Source organism: Aquarana catesbeiana, linkage group LG02 (assembly GCF_042186555.1).
Source record: "Aquarana catesbeiana isolate 2022-GZ linkage group LG02, ASM4218655v1, whole genome shotgun sequence".
NCBI classification, from domain to species: Eukaryota; Metazoa; Chordata; class Amphibia; order Anura; family Ranidae; genus Aquarana; species Aquarana catesbeiana.
In genome coordinates this window covers 136,676,046-136,702,187 of record NC_133325.1, presented here as the reverse complement: position 1 = coordinate 136,702,187, position 26,142 = coordinate 136,676,046, and the positions used below count along the sequence as shown (strand labels likewise).

Sequence of the window (26,142 nt, the reverse complement as noted above, 5' to 3'; positions counted from 1 at the left end):
TAAAGTCAACTTTTTAGTTGTGAGGTTTACATCAATATAGCACTTCGGAATGTTTATTTTTTAGATTGTTACACTTAATTCTATATGTTTTAGTTACTATTATAATTTGAACTTTTGCACTTGAAGTTAATTTTCCGACACCCTTGCTAAGTCCATGTCTTTATGGACATTGATTTGTGCACTGGTGCGCAGTCATGTTGGAACAGGAAGGGATCATCTCCAAACTGTTCCCACAAAGTTGGGAGCATGTAATTGTCCAAATTGTCTTGGTATGCTGACACCTTAAGGGTTCCCTTCACCGGAACTAAGGGGCCAAGCCCAACCTCTGAAAAACAACCCCACATCATAATCCCCCCTCCACCAAATCATTTGAACCAGTGCACAAAGCAAGGTCCAAAAAAACATGGATGAGTGAGTTTGTGGTGGAGGAACTTGACTGGTCCTGACCTCAACCCGATAGAACACCTTTGGGATGAATTAAAGCGGAGACTGTAAGCCAGGCCTTCTCGTCCACATCAATGCCTGACCTCACAAATGCACTTTTGGAAGAATGGTCAAACATTCCCATAGACACACTCCTAAACCTTGTGGACAGCCTTCCCAGAAGAGTTGAAGCTGTTATGGAATAAGACTGGGATGCCAATAAAGTTCATGTGCGTATAAAGGCAGGTGTCTCAATACTTTTGGCAATATAGTGTGTATGTATAAATACACACACACACACACACACACACACACACACGTTAGAGCTTTGGGGTGCACACCCTAATACAATAGGCTGCGCACACCTATGGTAGACATCTAGAATGTAGCTGCCGAGAATGTAAAAACATCCAACAATATAAATCACATAATAATAAACAAAACTTGTAGCCTGTAAGTTAGAGTAGGTATAGATGAGCCAGGTAATATCTCTACAGGCCACAAAAGCAGGTCCTGACGTCAAGTCTGAATCCACAACAAAATCTGCAACAAGGAAATAAGAAAGAAGGAAAGAGAAAGGAAGGATGTCCACAGTAGGAGGATGGGAAAGAGAGGTAGGATAAGAGGAGTGAACGTCGGGGATGCCCAAAGCCAGCACTGCAATTCTGGACTACTATAATGGGTTATAGCTCTGCATGGACAGTGACGGATGAGTATATTGTATCCACTGGGTCCATATCTGGGAGAATTTATTTTGCGTGTCCAGTAGGATGCTGGTCGATTTCTCATTAATAAAGAGCCTGGAGATCCGCGGATTTACTTCCTCAAAGGAAACAAATTGTTTCTGACAAAACTTTTTTTTTCATTTTGGATAGAGCAAAGGAGGGTTATAACCCCTGTCAAGCCAAAACGGGAAGTGAGAGGAAATCCCTGTAAATCAAGGAAATTCCTTGGGGACCCCCAGCTCACCAGAACTAGTGTCCCCATTGGAAGATTTTCCCTCTATTACTTTTCTGGGGACAACCCAAAATTTGGGATTTTCTTTACTTTTACTTTCAATGATAATGGTAAACAGGACAAATAGAGAGGGGGAATCTCCTTAACCAGGGCACAGACACTAATAAAAACCTAACAGGGGTTCTAATCCCTCCCCATTCTATCCTAAACGAAAAAAAAATTTGCCTTTAGATATACTTTAAGGGGTCTTTTTATAAAAATAATAATAAAAAAAGCATAGCATTTTGTTTAGTGAAACAATGTGTATATACGTTCTGTGTGAACTGGGGCAAAAAAAAAACAAAAAACAAATGCTATTAGGCTGTTTCCTGTACTGCTGATTCGATTTAATCCAAAAAATACCGCACTTGGCCACTAGATGGTGTTTAGTGTCATAGGAGATTCTTCTTATAATCAGCGCCATCTAGTGGCCGATTGCATGAACCAAAAAAACACCCCCCTCCATTCAGTATAAGCGTGGCATACAGCGCTCACTCACCAGCTCCTGTGTCTTTAATCAGAGATGCAGTTAGAATGTTGGCATTGAGTCTATACACAGCCTGCCTATGTACACACCATGTCCTGTTTCATACACAAATCAGATTTTTATTTTTTAACCTAAATTAGAAATAACACGGGGATCGCGGCTTCTCCTCATTGCTTTCTCTCTATCACATTCTATCAGTGTACTGTGTAAAAATAAAGCAACCAAAATTGCCAGGATCAAATATGGCCGCTGTACGCGACCAACGTTCTCCATGACTACCACTTCTGTCAGCCAATGATAACCCCCTCCCACTATAAGCCACGCCTTGTGATTCTCAGCCAATACATATTTAGGGGGCACGTCAGTGCGCGACCGGTGATTGGTCAGCGGAGGAGGCGGGGTGTACTATACAGTGTAGAGGTGACTCGCAGAAGTGACAGGAGTCAGGCGGAGTGCGATCTGTGGACATGGCCTTCTGTATCCCGCGCCCGGCGCTGGTGAGTAGCCGGCACCTGTATGGGAGTCTATGGGCGGTGTGCGGGGCTGTGCGCGGTACATACACCATTACCCGGCACAGACCATTGTACAGGGAAGGAGGGGGGTCCTCGCTGTGTACTGATCACAGGATGGAGCCAGGGTCTCCCCCCTTCCCCTCAGACTTGGGTTGTGCGGGTACACTCCAATGTCATTGGCCGCTTCTTCAACCTTCTGCTCGAGGTTTCTTCTATTACTCATCATAGTTTATTCTACAACTTTCTTAGTTTACTACGTGTTTGTTTTTTAATTCTATGCTCCCCATACACTATACAATGTGGTTGTACAATCTTATCTCAGAATAAAATCCCCAAAACAATTACTATATTGCAGCTTCCCAATTCTTTGATGTGATGGTTACGTTGGTTTCCCTTTTTTATAGGCTTTCTTCTAGATTTATCTGGTGATCCAGCCAGCAAGTCTGTTGTCTTTCACAAGATCAATCATAATGTATCAGCTACAGAGATGAGACAAACCATTTACCTCTGTGCTTCCAATCAGGGCCGGTGCTACCACTAGGCAAACTAGTCAGCTGCCTAGGGCACATTGCTGCCTAGGGCACTCGGCCACTGGTGTTCCTATTCTCTTCTCTGCAGCAAGCAACTAAGTCTCTGCATCAGCAGGCAGCCGCCGCTCCGTGTGCGCGTAGTGTCAGAGGTGCAGCAGAGGTCTGTGTGTCCTAATTCCCAAATGAATGGAAGCAAACAGTCATTGATGGGTGCTGCTGGGCTGCATTGATGGGCGCTTCATTAGAAATGTGGGGTATATATGGGCAGGGCAAAGGGGGTGGATTCAGAGGTGGAGTTGCAAAATGAGGTTTTGCCTAGGGTGTCAAAAATCCTTACACCAGCCTTGATGCCATTGATCAGCTTTTATTCATGTGAAACCTTTTATCCTAAAAGGGAATGAAATCTCTTTTTATAAATATAAAAGGCCTTCGCGCTACTAAGATGTGTTAAAAAAAATCTCTTATAAAACTATACAAATTAATAGATAAAAATTGATAAATGACCAAAGTGCATCTCGTGCGGTAAATTGCAATCAAATAAAATGAGGAAAAAAACTGCAGCAGAATCTTCCAGTGTTCACAATCCACTCATAAATACATAGAATCATATAGTGATTCCACGCTGCAGCAATATTGTGCAAAAGGTACTCAATAAATAAAATGAACACTATGTTAATATTGTGCAATTAATTGGAATATTAAAAGTGCAAAAGTAATTAGTCCATATGTTGGTAAATCAATCTAGGGGCATTAGATTCAGAATGACGATGATTTCTTAATTACAAATTCTTTCAATGAATGTCCAAAAACGAAATATGCAAAAATAAGTTTGAATAAATTGCACAGCAGGCAGGAAAGAAGATTATAATCCCATAAATGAGCTCACAGAACCCTCACCTTCATATCTTGATATGTCAGCATAAGATAATAAACAGGGATCTATTCCGTTATTCCAACTTCCACCACCAGGGGGTCCTCCGTTACATTACGTGTAAAAGCTTGGTATCTTGGAGTGTCAGCATAAACCATATACAGGAATCTATTCCGCTGTTTTAACATCCACCACCAGGGGGTCCTGTGTTCCACTAAGTATATAACCTGAATGGATACTCCACATCCTCCATGCCGTGGGGGGGGAGAGAAAAGGGTAAGGATGGGAGTGCTAAAACTCCAATGGTGTAGTATGTTAGCGAAAAAATAAGCTTTATTTACAAGGTAAAGCTGGACTCTTACATTAAAAATTCACAAAACAGGCATAAACAGCTAATATGGCGTCTGGACGCCGTTCTCACATCACTTCCGATATACTTCAACCTCCAGCCACTCCCTACGCGTTACATCATCACGTGACTTCATCAGGGGATCCGGATTGGCTGTGGCAACTTTGTTTATATCCAGTAAATCCGGAAATGGAGTAGTGGCCATTTTATTGTGGTCCGCTGTATTTCACAACTGCGGTTATTTTCTTATAGTTAATATTGTATCTCCACAGCGGCTGTTCAATAAAAAAGAACACCTCCTGCTTATCCTTAGCTTCAGCTAATATATAAGAACTCTGCTCTGCTCATTTTTTATAGAATGGCCACTGTGGAGATACAATATTAACAATATTAAAAAAAAATATTCTAATTAAAAAAAAACTAACCAGTAAAGTTAGCCCATTTTTTTTTCGTCAAAGTTTTGATTACCTGTTTTTGTGTATTTAATATTTAAAATATAGTTTTTTTTTTTTTTTTTTTTTTTTTTTTTTATTTATTTTTAATCTAAATTCTACATACAAGTGAACTGATTGGAGGTTTGTTTTGTTTAATAAATGTAAAACATTTTCCGTATCACTTAAGGTTGCTTGCACACTGGAGCGGGCATGCGTTGATGGTAAAACGCTGCTAGTCTTAGCGGCGCTTTACCGTCATTTTAGCGGCGCTATTCGGCTGCTAGCGGGGCGCTTATAACCCAGCTAGCAGCCGAGGAAGGGGTTAAATGCACCCCTGAAGCGCCGCTGCCGAAACGCTTTTCAGGTGCTTCGGCAGCGGTGCGCATTCATTTCAATGGGCAGGAGTGGTGGTGCAGTGGTATACACCGCTCCAAAGATGCCGTTTGCAGGACTTTTTTTAACATCCTGCCATCGCATCACCTCAGTGTGAAAGCACTCGGGATATCACACTGAGACTGCAGGGGAGCCGTTTTACAGGCGCTATCTTTAGCCCAAAAGCGCCTGAAAAACGCCCCAGTGTGAAAGGGGACTGTTAGATTTTATGAGATGAAGGGGGAAAAAAAGGAAAAAAAAAAATCTGCCTAATATATTGGCCCAAAAAAATCGGCATCACATATCGGCCACCGCGATTTCTAAATATCAGCATCGGCCAGAGAAACCCATATCGGTCGACCTCTGACAACACGCCTGCTTTATGTCCATAGCATTGTGCAGCTGTTTATACTAAAGGTTTGTATGTTCTTTTTATTGAACTCAGGTAATTCATAATCCATGCAATGCACATTAATGCACCTCTCTTGTGAAATGGCCCTGAGGGTTACAACTACTGACAATGTTTTTTGCTTTCTCTGATTTGTTTCTCTATACCAATTATTTTTCACTTCTATTCCAGCCCCCAGCAGCCCTTCAAGGTCAGGAAGCAGGGAACAGATTTCTACTTGGGTCAAAGAAAAACCTAGAAAAATGTTGCAGAAAATTTGACTTTTCTGCTCTAATGAAAACTAAGTAAAACAATCCTGGAGTCAGGCCCTAACAATAAACCCCTATTATGTAACCTAGACCTCAACCTATTTACACCTAGGTGGTCCATTGTTGCGTGTTGCATTAAGGTAGCACTTTTTTTTTATTTTTTATTTTAAAGGGCCTGCCAAGGGACCAAAAATTGCACAAGTTTTTTTTTTTTTTTTTTTCCTACACATTGTATAACACTGCCCAGTCAATTGTGTTTTGCAACACGTGTTGTCTTCACGTGTTGGGACTCTAATGAAAATGCATGCCACCAATGCATGTAGAGTATGTATTGTACTATGTTGGTTTTGGGTCATTGTTAAAGTTATTACTTCAAAGCTACATAGAACAAACTACTATAAATATTCAAATATTGTAAAAGCCCTCTGAAGTCTTTTGGGTACTTGAACAAAAGCCACAAATGTGGGCTAATAAACTCCCTTTGACTGCTGCAGATGTACAGGAACAAGCCATGTTCTTATACAAAATACAAAGACTACAAATTTGAAGTCCTCTTAGAGTATTTGTGTATGCAATATAAGTGTGTGTTTGTTTTTTTTGTTTTTTTATGTAACTAAACAAGTCCCCCTCTTTGCAATGCATACACCCAAAGTCCAGATGGATACCTAAGCAATGTTCTTCTACCCTCCTCATCCAGCACCGAGTCCTTACACTTGTGCTGACAGCTCTGAACTGACAGATACCAGTGCTAAGCTGTTATTGGTGGTATAAGGCTTGTCAGACACTGGACTTCCCAGACACTTGTCTGTTTCCACTAAAGTTGTATAATAGGCAAAATTGTTATATATATGGTTAAAGGAGTTGTAAAGGCAGAAGGTTTTTATCTTAATGCATTATATGCATTAAGATAAAGAAAAAACCTTCTGTGTGTAGCACCCCCCTAATTACCTACCTGAGCTCCTTCTCTCTCCAGCGATGTCCACGATACCCTCAGCCATCCAGTACACTCCTCCTGATTGGCTAACACACCAGCAGCGGCGCTATTGGCTCCTGCGGCTGTCAGTAAGCTGCTGGCGGAGGGACTAGGAGCAGCAAAGAGGGACCTGAGAAGAGGAGGATCCGGACTGCACAGAGGAGGTAAGTATAACATAATGTTTAAAAAAAAAAAAAAAAAAAGCATTTACAATCACTTTAAGATACATATATGGTAGCTGCTTTACCAGAGTAAGGAATTGTAATTTTTGTCCAGGCAGTTCTGGGATTTATAAAGCTCTACTAGGTTGGTGAAGTGCCTTTTTTTTCTTTACTGCAGTTTAGCACATACAGCTTGGTCACCTGGTTGCCCCCCGCCTGTGATATGACAGTAGAGGAGCAGCATATGACTGGGTAAACTCTTGTCAAGAGTGCCCAACTATGCCCACCCTTTTGCTCAGCTCTACTATTCATACAAGCTGTTACTGCAGAGTCTATGAATGCAGGGCGGGTGGATGATTGATAGGCCATCTCCTCCATTTATTATTCAGGATTTATATAGCGCCTACACTTTGCGCAGCACTTTACAACATGAGGGTGGACAGTACATGCATCATATTTTATTAATAAAAGCTGTAGTGCAGACTCTGTAGATGGAGTGGTTGTGGTGTAAAGTGTGGGGTAGTCGGCACTTTTCATGAGAGCCTGTGACAATTCTTTAGTATATTAAAATGGACTAAATTCACCTAGCATTAACATGTTCAGATGCATTTACACGCGTGAAGCATTTTTTCTCCCAAAGCTCAGCTGCTCCTGGACATACTGGCAGTGGGGTTTTTCTGCCTCTAAACACTGCTAAAAGTGTGTGTGTGTGTGTGTGTGTGTGTGTGTGTGTGTGTGTGTGTATACAGAACATATAGGGGAGTTTAGAGGCAAGGAAAAAGTCAGATGTCCCTAGGAGCAGCTGTAAAAACCTCCAGTGTGCATGAGGCCTAAACAATATGTTGACTCTTGCAGGCGCAGACAACAATCCTCATGTCTGTGGGTATGTTGGGACTACAGTGGACACCAATTCTGTATAGTCCATGGGGAAGTGAGTCTTATCAGCCTGGTTAGGTTGTCAGTCAGAAGCTATTCTTTCCATAAGGTGCCATGCACTGATTGCATAGCTCTGATGAAGAAGGGACTCTCCCTTCGAAACGCATTAGCTTATTGTGATGTGTATGCATCGCTTATCCTAAAGTCGCATGCTGGCTGTCGGTACACTTCGTGTTGTGCCTCTTCCACCCATTGCTTGTGAGTTGTTTCTTTTAATTATTTTAATAAACTTTTAAAAAAAAAAGTTAATACACAAGGCTGGTGCGCCCCTGTTTTTCTTTTATTTTGGTTAGGTTGTCAGTCAGAAGCTATTCTTTCCATAAGGTGCTATGCACTGCTGGTTGGGTTGACCATCCTATAGACAGATTTTACTACACATTAATTTTTCTGTGGTCATTTATTTAAGAATGATATACATTTCACTGTCCAAGGCTGCAGTTTTATAAAGCTGTTAAAAATCCAGATGTCCTATCCTTACAATAAGGCAGCCTGGTGACCTTCTGTATGGGTTAAGTATTCAGAACTGCCCCTGTTATTTAAATTCCTGCTTTTATGATTGGCTCACATATGATCCTGTAGGTGACAGGTAAATGTTTGGCATTCCCTGCAGAAGGGGGGTTTCATTTTTGGTGAGATGCTCTCTAAAGCTGCCCATACATTGTACAATTCTTCTTATTCAATTTCCTTTTAGATTTTTCTTCAGTCATGTAGTGCAAGGTACAAACAAGACCCAAGGATAAATCCAAGGAAAAGACCAAGCTTAACTTACCGACCAGCTTGCAGACAACCAATTAGACCTGTCTAACATTATGCGATAAAGGTTTGACCTCATTATTACGTGTTTAGGTTTGACCTCATATTGTATGGTTTTGGTTGATCTAAAGGAAAATTGTACAAGAGAATTGTACAATGTATGGCCATCCTTAAGCTCATCCACATCTCAAGGAATGCAGACACTGGAGCTTTTCTATTTGTCTTTTCTAAGACAGAGAATGCTAATGGGTTTGAGGAAATTGTATGTATAATCAAATCATTTTTTCCAGTTTCGGTTAGGATAGCAAAAAAATTGAACTAGGGTTGTGAATAACCTGTGGCACCTTGTAGTGTGCCATGGCAAACAGTGGGAGAAGCATAAAGCAGCATAGTGCAGGGGTCAGGAGTGATGCAGACTTGACCTGGGACATCAAGAGATGTGCGTCCAATGCTAGCAGTGTCCATGATTTGATTCTTATAGGTCTGTATACCATACAAGAGTGCATTTCTGTGCCCAGGAGTCACAGGTGTTGGTACAGCAATGACAGTCTGCAGCTCTTCACTGGTAACTGCACATATAAGCCATTACAGCATTAAACTGATGAGTGTGTGCCCCTGGACACAGTTTTCTTGGATGTGTGGTTACTAGTGTACAAACGCAGCCTGTCTCTGGTTTTGTACAGGTGACTGTATGCCTCACCTGTGACTCCCGGGTGCAGGAATACGTCTGTTTTACACATTGTACAGTCCTCTGCACCCGTATGAATGAAACCCTTGGAGGGGAGTTCCTTTCACCTTGTGTTGCTTTTCCAGAACAGTAAGTGAAGAGAAATGTTCCTAATGGGACACAGGAAAAAAATAAAATGGTTTTAATCCTTCACTGTTCCTCTGAAAATGTTTTGGCTATACATGGTTTTGAAGGCAGACCCTGCCATGTAGACATCATAGGACATTGTAAAGCAAGCCGCCATTGCTTCAGAACAGAGAAGGTGTTAGCGGCGTGGCTACAGGAAATGGATTTGAAAATGAGATTGTACTCGGATGTCTTCCTGATCTGGTGTACAGTATGTATTTGGTTGAGCCTTTATAGTTTGGGAGTATAGCTTCCAGAGCTCTGACTATATAAATCACATGAAGCCACAGAGGTGACTGCCAAGTCCTCTGCTCTTTGGACTCTTTCCACAATCCGCTTATGTGCCAAGCTATTTCATCTGACTTTAATATCTGTTGTTTCTCGGCTTGGCTTGTGGATGCTTCCAGGCATGCACGGTCCATTGCAGTTATTGGCAGTAAAATAAACAGTAGTCTGGATAAACATGGAGCCCTGTGTACACAATGGAAACCACTTTGAGTTTAATGCAGGGCTGTTAAATATTTAATCATTGTCATATGTTGGAGATGATGGGGACAATGGCAAATGTATTTGTAGTGTGAAAGATCTTTGGAAGGAAGCCCTGATGAACATTTTATGAGATTCCTTATCTACAGTATGACTTTTATATAAACAAAGGACAGATAAGTAGACCTTGTGCAATGATGAAAATCTGATAAAGCTGTGTGTTTTGTCCAGTCAGTGAGGTAGTTCTAGACCAGGCCTCATTACTCAACTGTTGTGTAGTCTGCAGGGATGAACAAGAACAGGACTTGACTATTGTGGGTGGTGCCTGGGCTACAAGACTAGCTGATCCGTACTAGACTAGTAGCTGTAGATGGTAGGATTTGATCCCTTGCGTACAAAAACTTATGTCAGTAGTGACACATTCCCAGTAGTGAGCAAAACCAGTCAGATGGCTGTGGGTGAGGTGTTTTTGCCACTACTTTGGTACACATACAGTATGGGGAAGTGACAGAACCCAGGGGGTGCCGCCCAGGGGCGGATCCAGAGTCTAGTCTCGGGAGGGGCACTGCCAGAAAATACGTTTGTTTTTGTTTTGCGGGCAGTTTATCGGGGAAACAGCTGGTGTTGGCGCTTCAATCATCACGGCACCATGGTTATTATGGTGTCAGGATGATTGAAGCGCATTATTTCTATTCTTGCATTGTAATATAAAATGAAATAGTTCAACTCGCCTAAATGCAGAATCAGTGGGAGCCCTGAGTGTGTCACTTTCCACGTCGCCTGCAACCAAATGCGGATTGTCACTTGCTGCGTCATCTGCCACACGCTGCGAATTGTCACTTGCCACGTCACCTGTCACCAGATGAGGATTGTCACTTGCCCCGTCACCTGCTATACGTTGCGGATTGTCACTTGCCACGTCACCTGCCACATGCTGCGAATTGTCAATTGCCACGTCACCTGCCACCAAATGTGGCTTGTCACTTGCCACGTCACCTGTCACCAGATGCGGATTGTCACCTGCCGTGTCACTTTTCTGCTAAGGTGGTCTCTTGCTATGTCCCAGAGTCAGGGAGCAGAGAGATGATGTAATCTCTGCTGCCCACAGCTGCCTTCACAGTGAGGGTGTAACTGCAGGGATGCAGGGCGGGCGCAGGGTGGTGAGAGGATGTCATCTCTCTGCCCCCCTGCCTGCCGGCTCCCTGATTGGCCAGCAGCCCACTCAGTCACACACCGAGCCGCCCAGCTACCCCCTCTCTCACCCACCCACTCACCGACCGAGCTGCCCACACTGTAACCTGCGGAACCGCCCGCGGCGGAGTCGCCCGCACTATCACCTGCGGAGCCGCCTGCACTGTCACCCGCATTCTCGGAGGGGGCAATTGCTCTGTTGCCCCCCCCCCCCCTTGGATCCGCCCCTGGTGCCGCCGTGGCTGGAGGTGGGACACAAGACCTTGGGTGGTTTCAAGGATGACTACCTTCCCTAGAAGCGTTCTGAAGACTATTGATTGCTGTGGGGGCAATTTAGTTTGTTACACAAAATTTCATTCACGAGGACCCGGTATGTCCATCTTCTGACACATCCAGTGGCTTTTGGTTGCCTTTCTATGTCTGTAGGGTTGTGTTTTGTCAGAAGTACTGTGGGCAGCAATTTAGAGTTCAGTGAAATCGGAGCAAGTAATGTCCATACCGTGGGGGGGGGCGCCTGTACAACTGACAGACTGAAGGTAAGGCTGGAGTTACACTTTAAAAACAAACCAATACAGTGATCTTCATATCACCTGGTTATTTCCACAAGTACAACCATTTTGGTCCCAAATACACCACTTACTAGCACTGGAAAGTGCAAAATCCTGGTGCAGCTCTGCATGGTAGCCAATCGGCGTCTAACTTCAGCTTGTTTAATTAAGCTTTGACAAAAAATGGAAGCTGATTGGTTTCTTTGCAGAGCTGCATCGGATTTTGCGATTTATGGTATCCTTTCAGTTTGCAAGACATGTTGCATTTGAGGTTTTTTTTTTTTTTTTTTTTTTTTTATTTTAAATTTAGATTTGTTAGTATTTATATCCCTTTTTTTAATTTTTTATTTTTTTTAGGCACTAAAATATGCACACAGAGCTTATTCATCACAGCGCTCCCTAAATGTAAGTATTGTGTTGGTGGACTATGGAGAGTTACCAGGTACAATGCACTTAATATATGGACTGACAGAATGTGGTGTTGCCTAAAATCTGTACAAACCTTCAAAATCTATGCGCTCAGAACATTGCACCCTTGATCTGATATATGAAGTTTCCTTACAGCAGCCATATAACATGTGACCATGTACATAAATCTACATATACAGTTCTCAAATACCCCTTCACCATCACACATCCTTCCACACTATTCTCACCTCTCTACAGTCCGCTCCTATAGTTGTTAACCATATAAAACACTGCCTTCAACAGTGGCCATATGCACTTTTTTTTCTAACCACGCATATATTCACACAGGCTTCATTTAACCACCATGAAATGCTTGGTCATAAATTGTTTTTTTTTTGTGTGTATATATATATATATATATATATATATATATATATATATATATATATATATATATATATATATATATATATATATAATAATTTATTTTTTTTAAATTTCAGGAAGTGGTAATTGCCAGTGCGGTGAGGACCCCAATAGGGTCATTCCAAGGCTCCCTGTCATCTCTTCCTGCTACCAAGCTTGGCTCCATAGCTATTAAAGCTGCTGTTGAGAAGGCAGGTTAGTATAATACATACAGTACACAAAATAGGAATCTCATCGTATGGATAATCTAGGGCCACCTCCCTGCAGTAAACACCTGCTTAGGAGGGGAATTCATTGCTAGCAGATGAACATGTATTTTTCTGTACTTGCTGGGTCTTTACAAAGATACATTGGGAAATGGCACATATTGCAGTTATGTACTGCATGGTGGGTATTTTTTTGTTTTTGTTTGCCCTGACATTAGAGCTGCATGGTTCTGGATAAAATGAGAATCATGATAGATATATATATATATATTTTTTTTTTTTTTCTTTGCTTAGAATAAAGCTCACAATTCTAAAGAACTTTTTTATATTAAAGATGTACAATCCCTGAACGTTAGGTTATCAAACAAGATGGCATTAGAATAAGACCTACTCTTTGCATCAATCAAATTGAAGGAAATTTAGTAGAATGTAAAGTGTAAATTTTTTTTTTTTTTTTTTTTTTTTTTTTTTTTACCTCTCCTATACCCTGTGAAGTGAATAGCCTCAGATGATACACAGAGATTAAACAAATATCCCTACATAACTTTTACATGTATATCTGCTGTCTTCAGCTTTCTACATTCTTTGGAAAGTGCAGATTGTCTTAAAAATCTTTTTTCCTCATTTAGCAGTGGAGTCTGGGCTTACACTGTGTGACAGCTGATTAGAGGAAAGGGATATACGCCCCTCCACATAGGCAGAGATAAGGGAGAAACATGCAGAGCTGTAGTCTGAATAGACAAGCTCTCTGCTTCTCTCCATCTAGGGTCCCTCCCCGACACAGATTTTCAGCTGCTGTTATCTCATGTGTCGGCGAGCTTGTCAGAAGTGACTCTGCTGATAAGAGGAACGGAGCATCAAAAAGACACAGCACTTAGAGCTTTGGAGAGAGATAAGCAAATACTACAGATATATGTGCCTAGGTCAGATTTCATAAATTGGGGTTTACAACCACTTTAATTTTTGTTAGGGTTGTGTTTTTTGTTTTTTTTTTTTGTTTTTTTTTTTGTTTTTTTTTTATTTTACGGAGCAGGGAACTGCTCTGCACTTGTTACATGAATTGTGGAAATGCTGGATTAAGATCGTGTGTGGGGGGGGGGTTGAATTGAGATCACAATATTTTATTGATCGTGCAGCTCTACCTGACATACATTATTTAAGGTTGTACTGACGCAACTACACCTACAACTGACACACTAACAATGTCTTCTCTTACAGGTATTTCTGCTGAGGAGGTGAATGAGGTCTACATGGGCAATGTCCTACAGGCCGGACAGGGACAAGCACCCAGCAGACAGGCCACTCTTGGTGCAGGTATTTATTTATTTTTAATACAACTTTATCAAGAGATAAACAGAGTAACCAAATATAATCATTAGACTCCAACTAATTTTTGTTAGCCTGCCAGAAACTGATTTGGGATGGTTTTACATGCTTTTCAGATTTTTATTGTAGCGAATTGATGAATTTGCAGGTTCGCCCTCTAAAAGATTGCTTCATGTCCAACCATGCTGCTGGCATTCAAATGACTGTAAAGCAGTGTTAATTTTGTCGACTAAAACATTAGATTAATACTATTTTAGCAAACTTTAAAATGACTAAGACTAAAACCATTGACTAAAATTAAATTTGACGTCAAAATTAACACTGGTCTGTAGTGCATGTTCAAACCTGAATACCATAAATAACATTTGATCTTTCACTCCAGCAGTATGAGTTTGGAAATTGTAGAGAAATGCCTAAATGCATTACAATTTAACTACACCCATTAGATTTTAATTGACTAAAATACTAAAATGTACTGGAGATTTAGGCTACTAAATACAACTAAAACAATTGCAGAAGACAAAAATGGGATTAAAATGCTATTTTGGTCCTCAGACTAAAACTGAATCAAAATTTGCTGCCGCTTACTTTTTTTTTTTTATGTGCAGAGTGGCCCCAAACCTACTTTTTTGGTGTCCCCCTTCAGCGCTCTTGACTCCTTGTGGCTTTGTGCCTGTGAGAGCTGATACTGAAAGGGTTTTACCTCTGTTAGGCTAAAAAAAAAAAACCTATAGCCTTTAGAACCACTTTCAGTTTTTTATTTAATTTTTTTTTTTTAGAAAATGCTGTATAGCTAAAACTCAGTTTTCCAAACCGTCTTTCAGGACAGCACCCGAGAGATCATGGCTCCTCCTCCCACAGGAAACACCTAATCAATTAAGTCTTTAATTGGAGTCCTCCAGGTTGCTTTGTCAGTTTTTTGTTTCCTCCAGCTGGAGGAACACCTCTGGTGGGAGCCATGATCTCTCAGGGCTTTCCTGGAAGACAGGTTCTCACCTGTTAGGTCTTTTTTGTGCTAGGAGAGTGGACGGTCCTGTGGGCTCCCTCTCCCTCTTCCATGCTCGGGGAGAGCCTGTACGCCTGGGAGTGCTGCTTCCATTTTTTGGCCAGATAGGCGGTTGTCCTTTCCATGCTGGCTGCATTTGGGAACAAGCGGTGGCGGCTGCCATGTTTCTGGTGGCAGAGGAGCGCCTCAGCCACGTCCTGTATGGGAAGAAGCGGCACTTCCGGGTCGGCGTGCGTGTCATTTCCGGCTGCAAAGCGCAGAGGGAGAGGGCAGGGTCACCTGGTGCCTTAATTCTGGTTCCAGGTCAGCGCAGCGGCGTTTTTGAACCTGGAACCGTTCGTTTCACCACGCGTCCGCAGACAGCTATGGATAAGGGGGCAAGCCAAGGCGCCAGCAAGGCTAAGGTAAGGGACTGTGTCCTCTATTACTCTGGGCCGTTTTCTCCTGTGGGGAATTACTCACACTTCCCCCTCCCCCCACCCCCCATCTCCCTGGGAATGTATGTTGCAGTGGCTAGTATTAGTATATCTGCCCAGCAACAGGGGATTTTTAGGTGGTGGTGGTGGCTTGCTTAGTGCACCTGGGTGTCTTATTTGTGCTGTATAGCAGCCTTTTAAGCGTGGTTCCTTGTCTCTTTTCTGTTTGTCCAGGCCAAAGGTTCTGCCCAACCAGTCAAGAAAAGGTGCCCTGTCTGCAAAGAGAAATTAAGCGATGTTTGGAACAAAATGCTTTGTGCAGATTGCATTGCAAATCTAGTCAGAGGAGTCTCCATCCATGTGTGGCGATTTGGTTACAACAATAAAGGATGTGCTCCGGGCCACCTTTTCAAGCTTTTAGGTCAAAGAGAGGAACCAGGTCCCTCAAGGGATCCTTCGGTTCCGCAGCCATCTTCAGAACCCTAAGGCGGCTCTCAAATAATTTTGGGGGGTCCAATATCCCAGGACACTTCCCAAGGGTCCGTTTCCCTCGCTCAAGATGAAACAGATTCTGAGGAGGAGGAAAATGAAACAGATGCCGCTTCTAAGTACAAAATGTCGCTAGAAGAGGTGGGAGGGCTCCTGAAAGTAATCCATGCAACTTTGGGGATAGAGGAAAAGAAGGAACTCTCCCTGCATGACCGCATGTATGCTGGTTTAGGAGATTCAAAAGGCCATTCTTTTCCAGTCCATTCAGTTATCACTGATATGATTAAAAAAGAGTGGCTGGAACCTGAGAAAAAGCCATTCTTTTCCCGGGCTCACAAGAAAAGATTTCCATTTGAGGAAAATCCTGATTCTATATGGAACAAGGTTTCAAAATTGGACTCTGCCTTTTCTCAGGTCTCAGTCTACAGACCTCGCCTTTGAGGATATGGGCACTCTAAAGGAGCCCATGGATAAAAGCATGGACCTGCTTCTTAAAAGAACCTGGCAATCTGTGATGAACAATCTAAAACCGGCAATGGCAACAACCTGTGTTGCAAGGAATTTAGATCACTGGGTTAATCAGCTGAAGGCCAATGTTACAGCGGATTCCTCAAAACAGGAGATTCTAGACACCTTTACAACTCTGTCGGCAGCAATATCCTATATTGCGGATGCGGAGTCTATCCGCATGTCAGCCAGGTCAGCAGCCTTCTAATTCTGCCAGGAGGGCCTTATGGCTGAAGACTTGGCCAGGGGATGCTGCGTCTAAAAATAGACTGTGTGGTATTCCTTTTGCAGGTGATCTGTTATTTGGTTCAGAGCTAGAGTCCATTCTTGACCGTACGGCAGATAAGAAGTCGTTTCCGGTCAAGAAGAAACCGGTGCAAACCCGTAAGCGTTTTTTCGGGCCCCAAAAAGGGCAGCAGGAAAAAACGCAGTGCAAGAAGAAGCCATGGTCTTCTCAGAAGCCCAAAGGTAGGAGTGGAGTGCTCTTCAGTCCTCCTGCGACCTCCGGAAAATCGCAATGACTCCCTCAAGGTTGGGGGAAGACTCCAAGAGTTTCTTCCTCAGTGGAGAGCCATCACTTCAAACCAGTTTATTGTAAATATGCTCTCCCAGGGGTGTGTGATAGAGTTCACAGAAGAACCTCCAAAAAGATTCTTGATGACAAACGTCCCAAGGGATCCGGTCAAGGCTTTCGCCATGAAGTCCCTAATTCAGGAACTGAAAACCCGGAAAGTCATCGTTCCGGTCCCGACAGGGGAGTTCTTCCAGAGTTTCTACTCACATGTATTCCTCGTTCAGAAACCTTCAGGAAAGTTCCGCCTCATCTTGAATCTCAAAATGCTGAACAAATCAGAGTACAGAAGGTTTCGAATGGATTCAATTTTTTCAGTAAGAAACCACCTGTATCAAGGGTGCTACATGGAATCAATAGATTTACAAGATGCCTACCTTCACATTCCTATTGCCGCCAGGTCACAGAAATATCTGAGGTTAGCACTGAAAGAAGGGAAGAAGGTGGTACATCCGCAATTCAGAGCACTCCCGTTTGGTCTGTCATCATCCCCAAGGGTGTTCACGAAAATAATGGCTGAAGCTTTGGCGCCTCTGCGTCTAGAAGGAATCTGTTATTCCTTATCTGGACGATCTGCTGTTTTTCGCTCAGACCAGAGAAGGTCTTCAAGAAAACTTGCTCAGAGCTCGTGTTCACCTAGAGTCCATAGGGTGGATCTTAAACCTTCAGAGATCAAATCTGATTCCCTCACAGGAAGTGTTATTCCTGGGTTTCCGTATCAACTCTTTGGAACAAAAAAATTTTCTTCCAGAGGAAAAGCAGAGAAAGTTGGTACAAGTGGGGTCACTGCTACAGTCCATTCAAATTCTGTCCATCAGGAGGGTCATGTCAGCTTTGGGAACCCTGACCTCTTCCATACCGGCCATCCAGTGGGCAAAGCTCCATTTCAGACCTCTGCAAAGTTTCCTGTTAAAAACCTGTAATCACCTGCAGGACTCACTAGATTCACTAGTAAAGATCCCTACATCGGTGAAAAGGAGTCTTTGGTGGTGGAAGAACCAGACAAGATATTCAGAGGGCCTGTTATGGTCCTTCCCAACCCAGGTGAGGTTAACAACTGATGGCCAGATCCTGGGGTTGGGGGGCTCATATGAACAGTCGGTGGGCTCGTGGTCCACAAAAGATGCACTAAGGTCCTCAAATTGGAGGGAACTAAAAGCTATAGAGATAGCCTTACTGACCTTTGCAAAAGAAGTCCAGGGACAGCATACTCAGATCCTGTCAGACAATGCCACGGCGGTGGCCTACATAAACAGACAGGGGGGAACCAGATGCAGACTTCTGCAAAACCTAGCAAGAAGCATTCTAAGTTGGGCAGAGCTCCATACTCTATCCTTGTCCGCGGTCCACTTAAAGGGGACCCTAAACAGGGTAGCGGACTTCCTCAGCAGGAACCAGGTATTAGAAGCGGTGTGGCAATTGAATCCAGAGGTCTTCCATTTGATCGTGAACAAGTGGGGGCGCCCAAGAGTGGATCTCTTTGCGATAGGGGTGCAACGGATCGTCATCGATCCGTGATCCGATCCGCGGAGGTTGATCCGTACAGGACACCAGCGATCCGAGAGATCGGATGGCAGCAGTGCCAATACTCTGCAATGCTCTGCCATACCCTGCCAATATACCCTGCCAATAGGGAGATTGTGGATATTACAGTGGGGGAGATTTTTTTTGATCCGAACCGTGACTCCTGATCCGAGGAACGATCTGAACCGTGAGTTTTTTTGATCCGTTGCACCCCTACTTTGCAACCCAGGAAAACTTGCAAGTGTCTTGTTTCCTCTCCCTGAACAGGAATGAGGCATCAATGGGAGTGAATGCTCTAGCGCACAATTGGAAATTTCACCTGTTACGCATTCCCCCCTGTTTCAGCTTATCCCTTGGGTCATAGCAAATATCAGGAAGGAGGATACAACGGTGATCCTCATCACCCCCTTCTGGCCCAAAAGGCCTTGGTTTTCATTCCTTCTTCAGATGCAACTAAAACCGTATTGGCACCTTCCATTAAGGAAGGACCTTCTGTTACGAGGTTCTGTGTTTCACCAGGAGGTAGCAAAGCTAAAACTCATGGCTTGGCTACTGAAGAACAGCTCTTGAAGAGAAAAGGTTTCTTGGATAGATTGGTGGCTACCCTCCTATCCAGCAGAAAGAAGGTTACAAGAGCAATGTATTCCAAGGTTTGGAAAGTCTTCAACTCCTGGTGCACAGCATCTGACAGATCACCAAAACAAATTTCCTCTGTTCTGGAATTTCTGCAAGAAGGAGTGGACAAGGGCCTAGCGGTCAGCACCCTCAAGGTTCAAGTTGCTGCGCTGGGGGTATTTCTAGAAAAATCTATTTTCATCGGAACCCTTAGTGATTAGATTCTTCAAAGCTCTCACCCGGTCTAGACCAGTGGTGATCAAAAGCTGTCCAGCATGGGACTTATCATTTGTTCTACAGGCCCTGATCAGGGAACCTTTTGAACCCATTAATTTAGCCTCCCTGAAATTAGTTGCTTTTAAGATGTTTTTTTTAGTGGCTGTTACAACAGCACGAAGAGTCAGTGAGCTGCAAGCCTTATCAATCAGGGAGCTTTTTTTTTTTTTCAGACCGAATTGTTCTGAAGACTGATTCTAATTTTTTACCGAAGGTCGCTTTGGTCCAGAATAGAACGCAGGAGATACTTCCTACCTTTTTGTTCTAATCCATCGGGTAAGAAGGAAGAAGAATTCCATACTCTGGATGTTAAAAGAGCAGTCTTGAGTTTTTTGGAAAACACTAAAGACTTTAGATGTTCAGATGCTCTGTTTTATTTTCTGGTAATCAAAAAGGAAGACAAGCTTCAAGAGGAACCATTGCCAGATGGTTGAGAAAGGCTTCTGAGATAGCCAATTCCCTTACAGGATCAAGAGTCCAGTGAATGTCCGGGCTCATTCTACAAGAGCTTCAGCGGTGAGTTGGGCAGAAAAAGCTGGCGCCACCCCTGAACAAATCTGTAAGGCAGCTACTTGGACAAGTCTGTCGACCTTTGCCCGTCATTCTAGGTTAGACCTCATGACTGCTGGGGACCAGGCTTTTGGAAGAAGTCTTACAGGCTGTTGTCCCACCCTAAAGGGAGTAAGTCTCGATTATCCTCTCGGGTGCTGTCCTGAAAGACGTTTTGGAAAAATGCAAGTTAGACTTACCGGTAACATGTTTTCCAATAGGCTTTCAGGACAGCAGTAACCCGCCCTTTTTTTTTATGCTGTTGCAGTAATACTATGATATAACTGTCGCTTATGTGTTGCAGCTGGGGCTGGAGTTCTCTACAAACAACTGACAAGGCAACGTGGAGGACTCCAATTAAAGACTTAATTGATGATGAGGTGTTTCCTGTGGGAGGAGGAGCCATGATCTCTCGGATGCTGTCCTGAAAGCCTGTTGGAAAACAAGTTACTGGTAAGTCTAACTTGCATTTTTCTTCAGTAACACACTATTGATGCAACATTGACAAGATGGGTCTTGTGCAGTCATTGTAATTGGTAAAGACAATCCACCGGGCCCAAAGCTCCTGCCTCATACTCATGGATGATCTGGTTCTGGAATGGTAATGTGTTTAGCAAGGAAGTAAAGTGTGTTCAACAAAAGGACATTAACAGACTTAAATCCATGATCATGTCCTTGTGTTTTTCTTTCTCCTTTTTTTTTTTTTTTTTTCCTTTTCTCTAGGCTTACAAATCTCTACTCCCACCACGACCATAAACAAAGTCTGTGCCTCGGGAATGAAGTCCATTATGCTAGCAGCACAATCTCTGATGTGTGGACACCAGGTGAGGGATTTGTCCATGTGATCAGTTCTGACAACCGATAGTGTGCAGAAAGCTGCCATCTAATCCAGAAGCATCTTGCACATTGTATACATACTGATTCTAAGGCACGAAGGTGCAAACACGTTTTTACAGATTCCCCTTTTGAGATAGTAAATCCATTCTGAACATGTTTTGGGTGAATGCAGACTGGCTGAGTGTCCCCTGGCTTTTTTATATTGTGGTCAAATTTTGGTAGCAAATTCTCTGAAGTTTATTTAAAACGGTATTAAATCTAAAAACGTAATGTATTAATCTTGGATGTAGTGGCTGTATTCTTTTTAAGGCTTTTTCTTTACACCTGGCGATCCAATCAGTAACTGTTTTTCAGCTTCCTTTTAACAGACCAAGCTGTACAAGACAAGTGGCAGTTAAAGGATTAAGACAAACTATTAACCACTAACAGGGGTGTCCACAATGGTCAGCTTTTATTCACCCCCCCCCCCCCCCCCCCCCATTCAACCGAGCAAGGCTGAACGAAAGACTGACAGCTTAGGAGGAGCTGCTGTAGTAATTATGCAACGTTAGTACAGCGATCTCCTCTGCTGTGCTATTGTGTTCTGACATAGGGAGGCCACTGTCTTTTTATGCAGTGTTTTTTTTTTCCCCCCCGAAGAAGCCATGTATGTGGCAAAACGTGTTTAGTGGGGCCGCACTTGTTTGGTCAACTTACTTGATGTACTGGGCCTCAAGTGCGGCCCCTAACATCACCAAAGGGCAACACGTAATAAGTGAATGCAACATTAAAGAACACTGTCACACACTGGACACGCCACAAGAGATGGTCAGACTACAGATATGCTATAGGACATGGTCAGGCACTGCAAACATGAGACGGGAGACCTTCATATACTGGGGACAGCTAGAGATGACTACTATTGCAGCCCCTTTACAAATTGGTGCTTCTACATTCGTGCTCACTACAGTCCCCTTAAAGAATTACTTGTGCCACATTTGATATTTTGTTTTAAAATGTTAGAAGGGAAAACCTAAAGAGGGATAGGCATCTTTTTACTTGTAAAATAACCAACTAGAAGACATTCTAAAGGGGGGTGTGTGTGTGTGTGTGTGTGTGTGTGTGTGTGTGTGTGTGTGTGTGTGTGTGTGTGTGTTTACCCAAGTCATCTTCAAGGGCCATACAATACGTGCCAAAGGGCCGTGGGTTGGGCAACAGGGCTTTAGAGAATAGATAAGCCCGATGAACTTTTATATTTAATTTATGATGGGAAATGCCCAATAAAGAGGGAAACCTAAGCATAGAATTAGAACACTTGGGAAGGAAAAATGGTGAAGAGATGGTGAGCTGGAAAAAGAGCAATAGACACAAATGTCCGCAAAGTTTGTACAGAAATCCAAAAATAATGCAAAAGAGCAATGATCATTACAGAAAGGAAAAGGCACTGAAGAAAGTTCTGTAAACACACCTAGAAAGAGTAATAATCTTTTGCTCCGCTAACAGTAGCAAGAGGATTTTGGAAGACTATCCAGTATAGAATTGTTGCACATTTATTATAAGGGTCACGAATGGTGCAAAGGCAGAGCAACAATATACAAAAATATTGAAAGTTAAAATAAAGGTTATGTTCAGTTTTTTTTTAATTGCAATATTTAGTAAGCTGATGCGTGGGAGTAGGGAGTGCATCAATCTTTGCAATTTTTTATTTTTTTCTGAATGCTCACAATTATAGGTACAAAGATTTTAAGAAAAGGGCTGTTTAGTGTGAATAAGAACAAAGCCCGGCCATGCTTGCAGATTTTTGGTTCTCATTTCGGTTTTCCATTTTTACTTGTGTGGAAACGTGTGGTTAGAATATGGTGGTTGTGGGCAATATAACCTATGGCCATTTACTAGTCTTATGATTCTTATGTTTTCAGGAAGTCATGGTGGCTGGAGGGATGGAGAGCATGTCTAATGTTCCTTACTGCATGAGCAGAGGAGCAACGCCATATGGAGGAGTGAAATTAGAAGACTTGATAGTGAAAGATGGACTGACGGATGTCTACAATAAATTCCACATGGTATGCTGCAATATTAGATGGTCCACATGAATGAGTCTCCTCTAAAGCAGTTTGGTAATAAAAGGCCGAAAGTTAAAAAATGACTTTAGGATTCCTAGTCCAAAGGCAGCCAATGGGAGCTTTTCCCTCACAAAAAATGGAAAATTGTATACTCATCTTTCTGCAATTTTCTTTTCCTGACGCATCCTCATGGCAGCACACACTGGGTTGTGTTTCCGCCCCCACAACCTGACAGACAGGATTAATTAACTATAAAATTGAAAGAGGGATACCACGTTTCATTCTCTGCATCTATCATCTAAAGAACAGGCGGGATGCTGGGTGCTGCCATGAAGATGCGTCAGGAAGGGAAATTATGGAAAGGTGAGTAAACAATTTTCCATTTATCTGATGCATCATGGCAGCACACACTGGGAAATAACTCGCCAGTTGGGTGGGTGAAAAAAATAATTCCTCATAATGCTGAAGAATTGGCTCTAATGGTTCTCCCAAAGTCTACTGTTGTCAACTGAGCAGAGTTTACTCTATAATGGGATATCTCTAATGTTGGAGCAAGGTTTCCCGACTCTCTCTGCTAAAAGCAGAATGTCGTCTAGATAATGGTGTATCCTTAACCCCTTTTTTCTGAGGAATGTGATTATTGGTAAAGAACTTTGGTAAAGGGTCTGGGGGCAGAAGAGATGCTGAATGGTAGGCACTGGAAGTGATGGTGGTTGACTGAGAAATTTTTGAAAGGCAGGATGTATCGGGATGTGTAGATAAGCGTCCGATTAAATCTACGGATAGCATCCAGTTTTTTAAGTTTATTGCCATCAGTATCGACTGGAGGCTTTCCATCTTGAAGGCTTCAATCTTGATGTTTTTTTTTTTTTTTTTTGAGATTCTTAAAATCCATCACTGGTTGTAGATCTCCTGTTTTTCTTTTCTACTAGGAACAGTGGGGAATAAAATCCCCTTCCCTTTTTGACATGTTGGGACTTCCAGAATCGCTCCCTTTTTGTCTTGGCTCCATTGCATACTTCAGTAGTAATTTTTCTCCTGTCTGAGGAAGATGAGTCTGGTTAGCTGGAAGTGGTTTCTGGGCAGTCTACCTATGAACCTCCATCTGTGACCAAACTTTATTGTGGAAAGAATGCAGGAATCTTCGATATGTTCTGTTCAAACATGTATAAACCTCTTGAGTCAGGCACCCACCTGTACAGGATAGATGGGCGCATCTTCAAAAGGACTTCTGCTGTTCCCCAGTCGGGGTGGTCTTGGATTTTTCTCAAGAGGACTGTATTTCTTCGGTTTCTTTTAAATTCTCTTCCTGGTCTATAGGTCTTTGCCTCCCTGCACCTCTCTAGAAGGTTGCTTCTATAGGAAGGAACCTTATTGTGGTTCCGGTCTTCTGTCTTAGGGAATCAAACCTGACTTGCCTCCTGTTACTTTAGAAATGGCCGAGTCCAATTTGGAACTGAAAAGGTTTGTCTCATCATATGGAATTTTGCACCGGTTCGTCTTTGAAGCATCGGCTACCCAAGGTTTTAGCCATAAGGCCGTTCTTGCCATTACTGAGGCTAACATTGCTTGGGCAGATGACCTGATGTCCACGGAAGCCTCTGCTACAAAATCGCCTGCCAATTTTAGTTCCTGGTGGGAAGTAATGATCTTCTCCTGGTCGGCTCCTTCCCGTAAAGACTTTTTTCTATATTGGCGGTCTGGAAATGGCTCTACCAACCGCTGCCTTGGTAATTGCTGGTCTACAAGCACCACCTGCTGTGGAATATGCTCTTTTTTTTTTTTTTTTTTTTTTTTTAAATCTAGATCAATCTTTCAGTCCAGTATGTCCCAAACAGTAACTGCATCCTCAAATGGTAGGGTGACATGTCTAGCAAGTTGCATTAAAGAGGCATCGGCGACTGGAGTGTAAATCGGAGGTTTAGCCAGGGTTCTTTTTAAGGGGTATAGCTTCGCTAGCCTGTTAAGGCTGGATTTTTTTTTTTAATCAGATCTTTCCTACTTGTCCTTAATAAGATCTTCTAACTCCTCAATGAAAGGATTCTGGTTCAAGTTCGGGAAGTATTTCCAAACCTTCCGGGCTACTTCCTTAGCTTCCTCCCAATCTATAGCCTCCTTAACTGACCTCACAAAAGGTTTGACTAAGGTAAAGTCAAATCCGGCTGACACTTCTGGATCTTCATTTTCGGAAGAAGATTCTTGCTCTATGCTGCCGATGTGCTTGCAACCAGCCTGTCTGTCTCAGGTGCTGATGTCTCCAGTATGGATTCCCGCACTGACTCCCTGATGAGGTCAGTAACCTCTCTGGCGTCTGACTCCTTTTCCTTTGTTGCCTCATTAAAGCATGTACGGCAGGCTAATTTTCTCTGGCTGGAGCACCGCTCACCCAGCAATCATTTGCTGCAGAATGGGTGTGATAACTCGTATTGCGATGGAATGAGGGTGACCACCGGTTGTACTGTTAAAAGCGGAAAATTTGTTATCCGTTTGTTTGCGCAAACTGCTTTAAAAACAAATTTAGAAAAATGTGAATATTTCGAACCATGGAATTGCATGAATTATGATTTGTAATGCTCCTTAAAATAAACTTCTCATAAAAAGGCTCAGAGACCCTTCGCATACTTTCACAATATGTAGTCATCCTGAAACTGATGCTGTGAGGTTCATGAAAGAAATGCCAGCATCTTAGAGCGGTGTTCATGTCCTGCGATCAGAGGTCTCAGGCTCCACTTACTGATGCCCCTGGATAGATCAGGAGTAGTAAAGCACAGCATGTGAATCCTCTGCTGCTTATTCATACTCATCAGGTACAGACCTGTGATGTTAACCCAAGAGATAAAGCAATAATTCTCCCACTCTACAAGACTTTGGTCCAGCCTCACCTGGAGTATGCTGTCCAGTTTTGGGAACCAGTCCTCAGGAAGGATGTAATTTCAATTTACAAATGCCACTCTAGTGACCCCAAAATAGGGATAAAACTTTTCCGCGGAAGGGAGTTCAATAAGACACATGGCCACTCATTAAAATTAGAAGAAAAGAGGTTTAACCTTAAATTGCTTAGCGGCTTCTTTACTGTAAGAATGTGGAAATCCCTTTCACAGGCGGTGGTATCAGCGGGGAGCATCGATGCTTAAAAAAACTATTAGATGAGCACCTGAATGACCACGACGTACAGGGATATACAATGTAATACTGACATATATTTACACACATAGGTTGGACTTGTGTTTTTTTTTTTTTTTTTTTTTTTTTTTTTTTTTTTTTTTTTCCAACCTCACCTACTATGTAACTGGAACTATCCCTCATGGCCTAAAGTCATTAAATGTGGTAGATTACAGATAGTTGTGCTACAGTGTAGACTAGTGATATGAAAGTGATAATATAGGTCTGGTAATAGAAACACTTCTATATC

General features: G+C 42.6%; 1 protein-coding gene across 2 annotated transcripts in view; it reads left to right on the top strand.

Moving 5' to 3' along the window:
* The first annotated feature begins 2,261 nt into the window (after positions 1 to 2,261).
* ACAT1 (acetyl-CoA acetyltransferase 1) overlaps positions 2,262 to 26,142 on the top strand; it is a 49,925-nt gene continuing 26,044 nt past the window's right edge. The window contains exons 1-6 of one of the 2 annotated variants that reach the window (XM_073613501.1): positions 2,262 to 2,403; positions 11,890 to 11,937; positions 12,444 to 12,561; positions 13,791 to 13,886; positions 20,575 to 20,675; positions 22,587 to 22,730. In XM_073613501.1, coding sequence (XP_073469602.1) covers positions 2,374 to 2,403; positions 11,890 to 11,937; positions 12,444 to 12,561; positions 13,791 to 13,886; positions 20,575 to 20,675; positions 22,587 to 22,730 — 537 coding nt within the window. In that variant the 5' untranslated portion in view covers positions 2,262 to 2,373. The remainder of the gene's footprint in view (positions 2,404 to 11,889; positions 11,938 to 12,443; positions 12,562 to 13,790; positions 13,887 to 20,574; positions 20,676 to 22,586; positions 22,731 to 26,142) is intronic. The other variant, XM_073613503.1, reaches the window with a different exon arrangement.